The 13,029-nt window shown below is 35.7% G+C and overlaps 1 protein-coding gene and 1 long non-coding RNA gene across 2 annotated transcripts; both read left to right on the forward strand.

Moving 5' to 3' along the window:
• Positions 1–848: 848 nt before the first annotated feature.
• On the forward strand, positions 849–2,435 carry LOC110922376 (3-oxoacyl-[acyl-carrier-protein] reductase FabG). The gene is made up of 3 exons (XM_022166696.2): positions 849–1,278; positions 1,635–1,864; positions 1,945–2,435. The coding sequence occupies exons 1-3, from the start codon at positions 942–944 to the stop codon at positions 2,221–2,223; spliced, it is 846 nt and encodes a 281-aa protein (XP_022022388.1). The 5' UTR covers positions 849–941; the 3' UTR covers positions 2,224–2,435.
• Positions 2,436–10,397: 7,962 nt separating this feature from the next.
• Positions 10,398–12,770, forward strand: LOC110922386. The gene is made up of 4 exons (XR_002583126.2): positions 10,398–10,881; positions 10,973–11,251; positions 12,042–12,114; positions 12,587–12,770. It is a non-coding gene; the product is annotated as an uncharacterized LOC110922386 (long non-coding RNA).
• The last annotated feature ends 259 nt before the right edge of the window (positions 12,771–13,029 follow it).

Here is a 13,029-nt window from a genome sequence, read left to right on the forward strand (position 1 = left end):
TTAGTGCAGAAGGATCCTATTAGCATTAAGAATGACAACGAGGCAGGCTCTAATGGAGGTGTGGAGGTAAAGTTTTTTTAGAAAAAGAGGGAGAGAGATTGAGAGGAGGAAGAAGATGGGCCTATCTCTTCTATATTTTTATTCTATAATTGGTTAAAGGTAAAATAGATATTTCATACATAGTTAACTGAGAAATTTAACTTAAGTTAGTGATAAGATCACCCGAGTTTAAAAATTGCAACTACTGGGACCAACTCTGTAAACATGGTAAACTACAGGGACCAACCAGACATTTAACTCAACATTTCATGCATCAACTTTTTTTTTTTCACCGGTAAGATTCTATGATAAATAGAATAGGGCCAGCATGTGCTGTAAAAATCCGAAAATGTACAGTACAAAAGAAAAAACGGAAAAGTGTACAGCCCCAATTATATCAAATTATCTCACTATATCTCTTATGTTAAAATCCACCCATCTCTCCTATACAATATTGTGAAACTTCGATCTACTTTTTAGCCAGATAAAACTCTCCGAAATTATTGCCTCAACTGTGTTGCTTCCGGTGTGGAGAGTATCGTAGAAGTATGCATCAACTATCCTCTAAATCTCGTTGGCTCCATCTAAACCACATTTCATCGAAGTATTTGAAATAAGTTATATCTTTCAGTTTTGTCTTTTTATGATTAATTAAAATTTAAAACTTGTTTTTTGGTCGGCCCCTCATGATGTTCATTTACTATCCTATTAAATACATAATTAATATGTCATTAATGATATAGTAGTCTTACACAACTATATATGTAAGAAACTTAGAATTATGGTTTCATGTTTACGTGTGAGCTTAAGTGGGGTTTCAAATCCACTTATCAGGTGGTATTGTCTACTCAATAACCACATATTTCATACCCCATTCCTGTTTCAACTTTCATTCACAAACAATGGCCGATCAAATGATATCATCTAAACTAGAGCCATGGCATGACCTTTCGGGGAAAGTTGTAATGGTCACCGGTGCGTCGTCCGGTCTCGGCAGAGACTTCTGCCTAGACCTTGCGAAAGCGGGCTGCATGATCGTTGCGGCCGCACGAAGGATTGATCGCCTCATGGCTCTTTGCGACGAGATTAACCAATTCGGACCAACAGACGGTGTTGTTCGAGCGGTAGCGGTTGAGCTTGATGTGAGTGCTAAGGGTCCTGCCATTGAAGCCTCGGTGAAAAGGGCTTGGGATGCTTTCGGACGTATTGATGCTTTGATCAATAATGCGGGGGTTAGAGGTAATAAATTTCAAATTAAATGTCCCATCCACCTTCATAACTCCATTCATCATATTTTTGTAACAACGTAACGTAACAAATGTATTATTTCACTAAATGCTTAACTATTTATGGATGACACACCAATCACCATCGTACTGCTAACATAGGAAATATGTCACTCTATTGGTTTAAACCCATGACGACCCGCTAACAAAGATATGTACGGGTGGCCACCAAAAGGGGTATATATATATTAATCGGTGTCACGTGACACCGGGGCCTATATAGTAATTCTGCCCCTAGTCATTGATGGATGATATTTGGGTTCAAAATTACTTTGTGGATTTCATAAAAAAAAAATGTTTGGGTTCCAGGTAGTGTGCATAGTCCATTGGAGTTGACTGAACTAGAATGGGATGATACCATGAGAACGAATCTAACTGGAACATGGTTGGTGTCGAAGTACATTTGTTTAAACATGCGTGACTCAAAACAAGGGGGGTCGATCATCAACATCTCATCGATTGGCGGTCTTGATCGTGGGCATCTTCCCGGAGGTCTTGCATATTCTTCTTCAAAGACGGGTATGGTCACATTGACAAAGGTAATCTTGAATTAATTCTTCGTCAAGATTTCTTGAACCGTGTATGGTTGTTTTATTTATTTTTGGGGGGAGACTGACAGGTAATGGCTATGGAATTGGGTGCTTATAATATCAGGGTGAACTCGATCAACCCAGGGCTTTTTAACTCTGAGATAACCAAAGGTTTGATGGAGAAAGAGTGGCTCAATAATGTGGCTCAAAGAACCGTTCCTTTGAGAACATATGGGACAGCTGATCCGGCCTTGACCAGACTAGTTCGGTATCTAATTCATGACTCGTCCGCATATGTAAGTGGCAATGCGTTCATTGTTGACGCAGGTCAAACCCTGCCGGGTGTCCCCATATTTTCTTCGCTTTAGATCCCGTGTGGATGAAGTGACTTAACTCCTAGTGCTTGAGATTCTTACAATTGGGATATTTGTGGGTATATCGTTATGTAGTAAAGAGGGAAATTAGGGATATTTGAAGTAAAGTGGGAAATTATCAATTTTTAAGATGTTTGAATTTGTTACAATTATAAATTAGAGATATGAGATACTAGAAAATTTATTTGGGTAGAAAGACTAGGGTGAAATCTTGGTCATATATTAAGTATAATCAAGGGTTTTGATTAAATGGGTGAAATTGAACAGAAAATAAAGACAAGGGTTTTGATTAAATGGGTGAAATTGAACAGAAAATAAAGACACCTGAGTTAATTTAGGGGGTATTTTAGTCCATCAAAGGCAATAGTTTTTCTCTCCTCTAATCCTCATGTTTTTAAAACGTTAATAATTGTTTTGTATGACATTATTTTTTTTATAAAAATCGCACCATAAAAACGAACATATATATCTTTAGAACGAGTATAGTATTGCTATACTTTAAAAAAATCGAAAACCCGGATGTGTAAAACGTAATGGACAAAAAACACAAAAAAAAATGGGTTTCTTGTTTCAAAAAACACGCAATGGACTAAAAACATAAAAGAATGAGTTTTTTTTTTCTAAAAACATAAAAAAAATGAGTTTTTTCTAAAACTCAATGGACAAGAAACACAAAAAATGTGTTTTCCAAAACGCGATGGACTAAAAACATAAAAGAATGTGTTTTTCTTTTTTCTAAAATTCAATGGACTAAAAATAAAAAAGAATCAGCTTTTTTTTAAAACGCAATAGATTAAAAACAAACAAAAAAAATTGTTTTTTTTTCCTAAAACGCAATTGACTAAAAACACAAAGAAATGTTCTTTTTTAAAAAACGCAATGGTACAAAAACACAAAAATAATTCTTCTGAAACGCAATGACTAAAAACACAAAAAATATGTGTTTTTTTCTCTAAAACACAATGGACCAAAAACATTTTTTTTTCTAAAACGTAATTCTAAAACTCAGATCGTAAAACACAATGATTGACGAAATTCTTCGGATTTCTTACAAAAATCGATGCCGATTTCTTAGGATTCCTTCAACAATTGACGAAATTTGAATGCTATAAACACTAATCAACGACTGAATTAAATGAATCTACTGATTCGCTTCAAAATAACGAGAGAAAAAATAATGAGAAATTGCATAAATTAAACTGAGTTTCTTCAAAAAAGTTAAAGAACACGTTAATGAAGTGTTTGAATCATTGATTGATTACTAAATCGCAATATGATGTAATGATTATAGAAAGAGAAAGTGAATAAAAGGATCAAAGTGGTGGATTTTGAAAATGGTGGGTTTTGAGGATGCATAGAAAAAGGGAAAAAGTAAACAAGAAAATAAGATGAGATTGACTAAAATGTTTTTCCCTATGTTTTGTTTTGTTATTTGCCACATGTTCTCTTATTATTGCTTCTAACACTTACTACCCAAACCAAACTCTCTATTTGATATTCTCCCTTATAAATTATGTATTATATATTATATAATTATATAATACTATAATTTGCAACACCTCTAGGCAATGATGTGTTGTAAACTATGCTCTGTCTATATTTCTTGCTTAGGTTAGTTGTACTTTAGGTGTATGTTGTTGAACATGCTTTGTTTTTATTGGTATCAACATTGATGTGCAATGTTGGTTGTAATCTTTGTATTAAAATTTGTACAATACTTTTTGTGGAAACCATATGTTTGATCAATGGTTTTATTTGGGTAGTTTTCTTTGTATTCAAAATCTATTCCTTATCTCACCAATCTATAAAATACTATAACTTGCAACACCTCTAGGCAGCGAGGTGTTGTAAACTATGCTTTGTCTATATTTCTTGCTTAGGTTTATGTTGTTGAACATGCTTTGTTTTTATTGGTATCAACATTTATGTGCAATGTTGGTTGTAATCTTTGTATTAAAATTTATACAACATTTTTAGTGGAAACCATATGTTTGATCAATGGTTTTATTTGGGTAGTTTTCTTTGTATTCAAAACCTATTCCTTATCTCATCAAAATCATTTTTTCTCTCTCTCTCTCTCTCTAAATTGTGAGACGCTCTTTTTGTCTCTCTTAAAAAGCCGCACCACCCCATCTCTGTTGTCGTGGCCGGTTCTACAAGCATCACGTCATCATTTTGTTATTCACTGATTGCGTGGTGGTAGAGGCCTTCGGCAGGAGGTGAAGAACCGGTGCGGTGGTATGTTAGTTTGGAGGCTTTCGGAGGGTGGTAATGAACCGGTGTATTATAAAGCATTTAGCGACATTGTTGTGCAATGTTGATTGTACTCTTTTTTTACATGTTATACGTTGGTTTCTTGGAAATAATTCCTAGATGCATGGTTTCGTTTATGTGTTTAAAGTTGATTACTTATTTCATTTTATCAAGGTTCTCTAGCAGATTTGGATGATGATGATGATGAAGTCGTCGGCTGTTGTGTGACAACCAGTAATTTACGGCTCCTACTTACGCGATTAACAAGCATTAAAATGATAATTAATAGTGTTTAAGACGTAGATTAACTTAATTAGGCCTTGGAGTGCCTAGGAACGTCTAACTGGCTTTACAGTGCGCGAACGGCAATTTGCGTGAAATCTGCTGAATATTAAACGATAACGAATTAAAACCGCACGAAATACTGACAACACCGACAAATACGGATTTTCTACGAATATTTTATATTTATGAAATTATTTTTGTGAATTTATTGTGCTTCCGTACGTCACAAACGCAAACGTGAATGAAAAACGCGACTGAAGGAAACGCACCGACAACAAAACGGAATCATCGGACACGCGTACAACCTTTAAAACTTAAATTTTACGATAAATTTAGATTCGTAGTTATATTTTTATTTTTATTACCGTAGTCGAAACCGGATAAAAAAACGAACTTAAAACAACAAAGAACGCGCAAACATCGACTATCGACCCTAAAATTTCGCGTTTTAATACTAAAATTATATTTCACGAACTTAGATGACGTTCGGGTTTTGTTAACGGATTCGTACGTGCGTTTGGGCTATTTAAACGCGGGAACTGGGCTTGTGGGCCTTAGGCCCAAGCCCAAAGCCCACTATACAAATCCTAATTATAAAAAGGGTACACACCCCCTTAATCTTCATTGTCCAGCCCAGCGGTCAGCGTCTCGGTCCGGCGGTCGGCGTCTCGATCCGGCGGTCCTTGCCATTGTCCGACGAATTTTCCGGTAAACACCCTCCATTTCTCTTTATTTCTTGGAAAACTGAAGATGGTGATGATAGTGGTGTTATGTTGAACAGTTGAAGGTGAAGTTCATGTTTTGGGTTCGGCTCGATGTTATGGCCTCGGTTCAGATGCGGTCAAGTGGGTCGACTCGGGTCAGACAAGTCAACTCGGTTCAGCCCGGTCAACCCAGTCAACTCAGCGGGTTGACTGGTCAAACTGGTCAACTGGTCAACGGCTCGGGTCAACAGTAGTCAACGGTTCAGTTCGGGTCAGATTATGAAGCGGGTCGAGTCGACTCGGTCGAACCGGTCAACTCAGCGAGTCAACCCGGTCAACCCAGTTAACTCGGTCAACTCAGCTTTTCGACACGAGATTTCGGTAAAGTCTTGGCGCGATAAATAATTATGTTATTTTTATAATTTTAATATTACGTGATAACGAGCTCGAACCGACATGATTATAGTTTACGTTTAAGAAATATTTGGCGAATTTGATATTTTGTTTGAATCTTGATTGAATTTTTGAAAAATAACGACAACTTGTGTTGTCGGGGGCGTCCAAAAACAGAGAAAACTATGTCCGTTTTTTGAGAAATTTCGTTAAAATTAACGCGTTTTATTAAAAGACGAAACCTATTAGATCTAAGGAACTTAATAAACACGAATACATATGAGTATTTATTTACAACGGCACTTTAACAACATCACGAAAACGACGATGCGGATATCATTTTTCGACAATTCTTTTATAAAATAAAACGTGATATAATATTTCAATTCCTTTATTATTTTCGACAATTCTTTCAAATATCAAACGACATGATTTCGTTTTATAAAATAAATATAGTTTATACGTTTATTTCAGTTATCGAACAACAAGAATTTGTTATATTTATTTCGAATAACGTACGAAACGAATCCGTTCATAAATAAATAGAGTTATATACTTATTTCCAATAACAAACAACACGACTTCTTTTATAAAAATAAATATAGTTTATATATTTCGAATATCAAACAACACCAACTCTTTTATAAAATAAATATAGTTTATATATTTATTTTAAACATCAAACGACTCGATCCTTTTATAAAATAAAAGTAGCTATTATATTTATTTCAAGCAACAAATATTCGGACATTCTTTACAAATAATTATAGTTAATTATGTTTAGTTAAGACATTGAAAACTCAAAATTTCTTTTTAAATATAATTATTATATTTATTTCAAAAGTCAACGACTCAAAAACCTTATAAACTAAACATGACATCTATATTTATTTTCAAACGTCAAAGGCTCGACGATCCTTCATAAAATAAATATAAATTTTATATTTATTTCTAACGCCTAAACGGCAAATACTCGTATTTTGATAATCATCATACGAAACGCGATATACATAATATGAGTTTGTTATGAGTTATTTTCATATAAATATTCTTTATATACGCGCACAACTTCTCGGAGCGACTAACGCGAACATACCGATATATTTATACATTTATATATAAATACTTATATATTTTAAATCTGACGAGAACTAAGGGGCTGTTTGGTAGCCTCTTAATGACCATTCAGATGTTACCTCTTAATGGTTTAAAACCTCTGAATGAATAAGAGGTAACCTCAAGTTTGAATGGTTAAGAGGTAACCTCTGAATGGTAAATCATCACATGTCACATTCTTCTACCTACTCATTGGTAAAATTCTTAATGGTTCCATTAAGAGGTAGCCTCTTAATGACCATTCAGAGGCTACCAAACAGCTCCTAAGTCTTTCTAAGACTTATCAATGATATCGACATTAGACAAAAGTTAACAAGTATAACTTAATTGTTTTATTAAGTTAACAACATATCAACGAATCGTTCGGTTAACGATTCGGTAGAGCTCGGTGACACGTAGTTTAGTTACCGCTTTTGGTAAGAAACTTATAAGATATTCCGTATTAGGGATATTATAGAATGCACGCTAGCGAGTCACGTCTTGGAAACGACTCCAGAGAATCATAATTAGCTAGCTTTGCACATGGAAATTCAGGTGAGTTCATAACCCCCACTTTTTACGGTTTTACATTTTTATAAATGTTTTCGGGGGTGGAAAGACATACAAGTTTTGCAAAAGTAAACAATTTCTCGATAAATGAAAACTCATTTCTAAACCATGTTACGAATGGATTTCAAGGAACTCAAATGGTTTACGAACGATTTATATTGAATATACCGGTTTTACAAAACAAATACGTATTTACGAAACATGCATGATTTTCATGAGTAGAGACGGGAATTTCCTAATTACAATAACGGGACTGGGTTGGTCTGCGTACGAAAAACGAGGCAACCCAGTGAGTTCATGTCCCCCTTTTCTTTTAACTGTTTTCAGTTTTATAACTTCGGGGGTGAAATACATGTTACAAATGATTACGATTACGAATGGTATGGTTAGCTAAGGAATGAACTGTTAGATCATGTGAATGGGTAGGCGATTAACTTAAGACCATTAATCCTTGTAGAAGGACTGAGGGGCATGAGTGATAGATCTATTGGGTGTTGCGAGCCCCGCCCATGAGCCCGCGGGTTGGACCATGTGGCGACTATGTTGTTCCCGCCGGATGGCCCGGTACGAAATACGCATAAAAGGATTGAGCCTTCCTACACCGTTGCACACATATTAATGTATTAGCTACACATTAATTGATTTGTTCATAGACGCTTACATACCGGTTACCAAAGGAAGACTTACAAATGTTTACAAGATTATTGGAGCTCACAGTTTTCATATAACATGTCGAGAAAAATGATTTTACTATATCTTCACAACAACTTTTAAAAAATGGTTATTCAAAGGATTTATTTCAAATCTTTTACAAACAAATTATGAACTCGCTCAACTTTATGTTGATTTTTTCGCATGTTTCTTTCTCAGGTTATTTTCTCAAATAATGGCACGATTGGAATAAGAGAACCATGTGGATTCGAGTACTTAGCGGGCGTTCACTGTTTAGAAGTCTTAGCTCAAATACTTCCGCTGTGCAATGAAGATACCAGTCCAGTCACGCCAGCTCTGATATTTCAGGGTGTGACATGTTGGTGATGAGCACGGTTTGGAAAGTTGTTGCATGTAAGTGTTCTAGCCGGTGATGATGGTTGCCGCTACTTGGCATGGCAAATTCGGTTGCAACCGCAGCGGCACTGAGTCGTGCTATCTTGATGGCAATGAGGATGTTTGAATCTGAGCCTCATTTTTTTTCTTTTTTCGACTTTAGTTAGGTTGTTTTCTTGATGGCGGTGGTGGTCGGGTTGTTTGATGATGTTGGTGGTTGTGTTTTTTACGGTGTTATTAGCGACAATTGTGGTGGTTGTTGCGATGGTGTTGGTGATTTTATTAGCGGCAGTTGTGGTGGTTGTTGTGATGGTGTTGATGGTTGTGGACTGAGATGGTAGAACATATGAATGGATATTTGAGACATGATTTAATAAAAATGAGTACATAAGCTTTCTGAAATGAGGTATACATTAATATGTTTATTTTAAGATAAATATGATGATTCTACCATAAGTAACCAATTTGGTAGCTTTACCTTTTACACAGACACTATATGAGTAACAAAGATTAAATCAAAATAAACAAATGTTTAGAACATGTTGACTTGCCATGTAAATATATCGATTTATAGTTGATCGGTACATTTTAAGTACACTTTATTTGAAAGTAACTATATTAGAAATGTTTTAATATTGTTATAAGATATATTGTTGAGTAAACTGCCATTTTGGTCCCTGTGGTTTGGGCACTTTTGCCATTTTAGTCCAAATCTTAAACTTTTTACATCTGGGTCCCTGTGGTTTGCATTTTGTTGCCATTTTAGTCCAAAATCCAAAAACACTTTATTTTGACTGTTGAAAACTGATTATTTTGTCCTTTAGTGCAGGGGCATTTTGGTCCATGTTAATTTATTATAACATTTCAATAATTAATAACATCATCTTCAAGAACATCATCAAACATCATCATCAAAACCCAGAAAATCAAGAACATCATCTTCAAGAAAATCAAGAACCCAGAAAATCAAGAACATCATCTTCAAGAACATCATCAAAACCCAGACATCGTTCATCTTCAAACATCATCATCAAAACCCAGAAAATAGACAAAAATCAACAAACGATTTCTGAACAAAAACAAATAGACAAAAAACACAAGATGAATTACCATTCTCCTTCTCATTAATCTCTCCAGAGCTCACATCCGATTTCTGAACAAAATCCGATTCGATTTCTGAACAAAATCAACAAACCAACTAGTTCAGTACAAATCTCACTTTGTTTAACTAGAATGAAAGCAGCTGAGAGTAAATTGATCATTAGAACTACTTACATCCATTGTATTTGTGAAGAATTCGAAGATGAACATCATCAAAACCCAGAGATCGTTCATCTTCAAGAACATCTAAAACCAGAAATCAAGAACACCGCAACCACCACACGCTTCCACCATTACCATCACCCCCAACCACCATCCCGCACCAACAACTGTAACGCTCCGCGTTTTCATAACTTTCCATATTTAGAAACCGTTGTTCGTGTTCCTATTTTTGGAAACTTCGTATCCTTGTGTTCGTCGTTTCGCTTTAATCGTCAAAAAAAAAAACAATTATTTATTCATAGTTTAATTAATTAAATAAATTAATTTTACTTTTTAAAAGTTACTTCTATAATAAATTTATTTAGTCTCGCTAACTTTTAAAGTTAGTCAAATAACAAACTAACCTAGTTAGTTTGGTCAACTATGTTTTATAACTTAAACTAAGTTATTTCAGCTAATTTATTTACCCCTTCAAAGTTTAGGGGTTAGAATGGTCTTTCCTAAAACAAGTGCAACAACCCTAATCTTCTTTACAATAGCCGCTACTTATGTCTTGTCCCTCTCATTACATCTGAAAGATCAGATCAAACACCCACACAAACACATCTCTATTCCCTGCCTTCTCAAAAACTTCTCTACATATATCTCCAATACACACGCACTGCTCCTTCATCTCCTACCTTTCTAAACCCTTCATCTTCTCAATCAAGACACACACACCAAAACCAGGTTCACACCCATATCCTGTTACTCCTTCTCGACACATCCGGCCACCGGAACTCCATCTCCGGCGCCGTGATGGGTCCGACAAACACCCCTCTATTTGGATTTATATCCCTCACCTATTACCTCCTCTAGTTGAAGCAGCGTGGCGTGGTGACGAGACAGGGACAGAGAGAGTCTGAGAAAAGAGAGAGACCGAGCAGGGAGAGAGTCGACGTCACCGGCAACCGACGCCGCTCGCGGCGGTGGAGGCGACGGCGGTGGCTCTCGTTCGTCTCGAGTCCGGTTCTCCGACAAACCTTCGACAAAAAAAAAACGGGTAAGTTTGTGGTTTCTTTCTTTCTCTTCATCTCGTTTCTTTACGATTCGGTTAGATTTCGTCAACAACACCATATGGTCGTTTATCTCAGGTTCAGCTTTGATTTGAGTTGTATCTTATTCAAATCCCGATTCAACCCGCTTGTTTTGGTATTTCAGCTCGGTTCTGGCAGTCCAGGTCTCGGGTTTGGGCTCCGGTTTGGGTTGTTTGGCTCCGACTCCAGCTCGGGTCTCGCAACACAGTCGGCTCAGGTCACGACTCGGGTTTGGGTTCCGTCACGGTACGGGTCAGATTCAGGGTGCGAGTCAACGTTGAGTTTCGGTTCAAACTTCGACCCGGGATTCACGTCAGAGATTAACTCACCAGTTCGGTATACGTCTCTATTGATCTGTCATTATTTTGTTTAAATTCAGTGTTCTTTTGTTACAGCCCATATAAAATATATATATCCCTTTTCTCTTGTTAAAATCAGTATTTAATTTTTGTTAGATTCAATTTTCTTTTCATCTTTTGTAGCAAATCTTTATAAAACTGAATGTTATCCTTTTAACCGTTTCTAAATGATTTAGAAATGTTATTTTCATCAACAATTTAATCTAATAATAATCTCATTAATACATAATAACTCGTTATAAAACTTTTATAACTTTAAAGGGGTAATAACCTAATAAGTTAGAATACCTAATCACTTTACTTGAAAACAATAATACGAGGGATTACTTATCTTAAACCAAATAACGAGTTATTCTAATGCCAATACACTTGAGGCTTATTTATATTTTAACTATTTGACGTGAATTTTATACATATTATTACTTGTTGAATTTTGACAAATCAATCGACAACTTGTGTTGTCGGGATCGTCCAAAAACAGAGGAAACTCTGCCCGTCTTTCGTAAATTCCGTAACGAAATGTGTAAATGTTATAATACGAAACCTGTCAAAATCAATTAATTTTTATAAAACAGATATGAATATACACTTATTTGACATCATGTCCAATACTCTTGATGGACTCGATTTATAATTTTTCCTTTTTACAATAAACTATATAATATATATATATATATATGTCTTATCAACCGGTCATACTCTATATTCCAACCCAAACCCTCCATTTTTTAATTTTGTTTACTCATGCACCATCGTTTGCCCTATAGCGTGACCTCGGTGTTCCGTCCTCCTATCTCATCAACTCGTCATACTTGGATAATCGGAAGATTTAGCAATTAAGTGAGTATACTCGATCCCTTTTTCCCTTTTACACTTTGGGATGCAACATGTATGAATATACAAAACAACTTTTATGCTTAAACAAAACATACTCTATCTATGAACGTGACATGAAACTATTGTGAATATTTGCTATGCTTGTATGCTCTATGAACGATTTGGAACGTTATATGCTCATTAACTTTGCTAGCCCACCTTAACAATTATAGCGCTATAGGATTGACGCCCCGCCCGTTATTCTTGTGGGTATTGTTAAGTTAAACTTTACCATCCCGCTAAACTTTTGGGATTAGGCTTGTTATGCGTTGTATTCTTGGGTTTGATCATATTGTACGCCAAAAATTGCATTGCTAGTAAATTTATTCATTATGTGACATGTTGGATATGAGTTTTTATTCTATTATGCTATGTAAATAAACTTGTATACTCGCCTTTGCTTTTGCATTGAACTCTATTTTAATACATGTTGCAGGTTAATTGTTGAAGTATGGACAAATGATGAAACGAGATTTAGGGTGGACTAGATACACACCTAGATTAATCTATCTTTTGTTGTTATGTTACAATTTGAAACAATGTTGTTATTTCTATTCGAATCTTGTATGACAATTTAGTATTGCAACGAAATTTGAATTTAAATTAAATATTGTCACATAGTGTTATGAAGTCTCTAGCAATCTATACACACTTCGTCTCATCCCGATGTTTCCGTCATCGGTTGGGGTGTGACAACAACCCCGCACCACCACCACACCGCCAGATCTGAACCACCATCTCTCACGGCGCACCACCATGCCAACATATCTGAAACAAGCACCATCCCCCCACCACCATTCTGCATTAGAAAGAGAGAGAGAGAGAGAGAAACAGGAGAGAGAAAGAGAGCCGAACGAGAGAGAAACATGAGAAAGAGAG

Source organism: Helianthus annuus, chromosome 6, assembly GCF_002127325.2.
Source record: "Helianthus annuus cultivar XRQ/B chromosome 6, HanXRQr2.0-SUNRISE, whole genome shotgun sequence".
Lineage (NCBI taxonomy): Eukaryota > Viridiplantae > Streptophyta > Magnoliopsida > Asterales > Asteraceae > Helianthus > Helianthus annuus.

Bases quoted from the DNA above. Each gene is read 5' to 3' on its own strand.
- LOC110922376 (XM_022166696.2), top strand. From the start codon at position 942: ATGGCCGATCAAATGATATCATCTAAACTAGAGCCATGGCATGACCTT. The intron at 1,279-1,634 runs GTAATAAATTTC...TTTGGGTTCCAG, and splicing joins CAATAATGCGGGGGTTAGAG to GTAGTGTGCATAGTCCATTG. The intron at 1,865-1,944 runs GTAATCTTGAAT...GGAGACTGACAG, and splicing joins GTATGGTCACATTGACAAAG to GTAATGGCTATGGAATTGGG.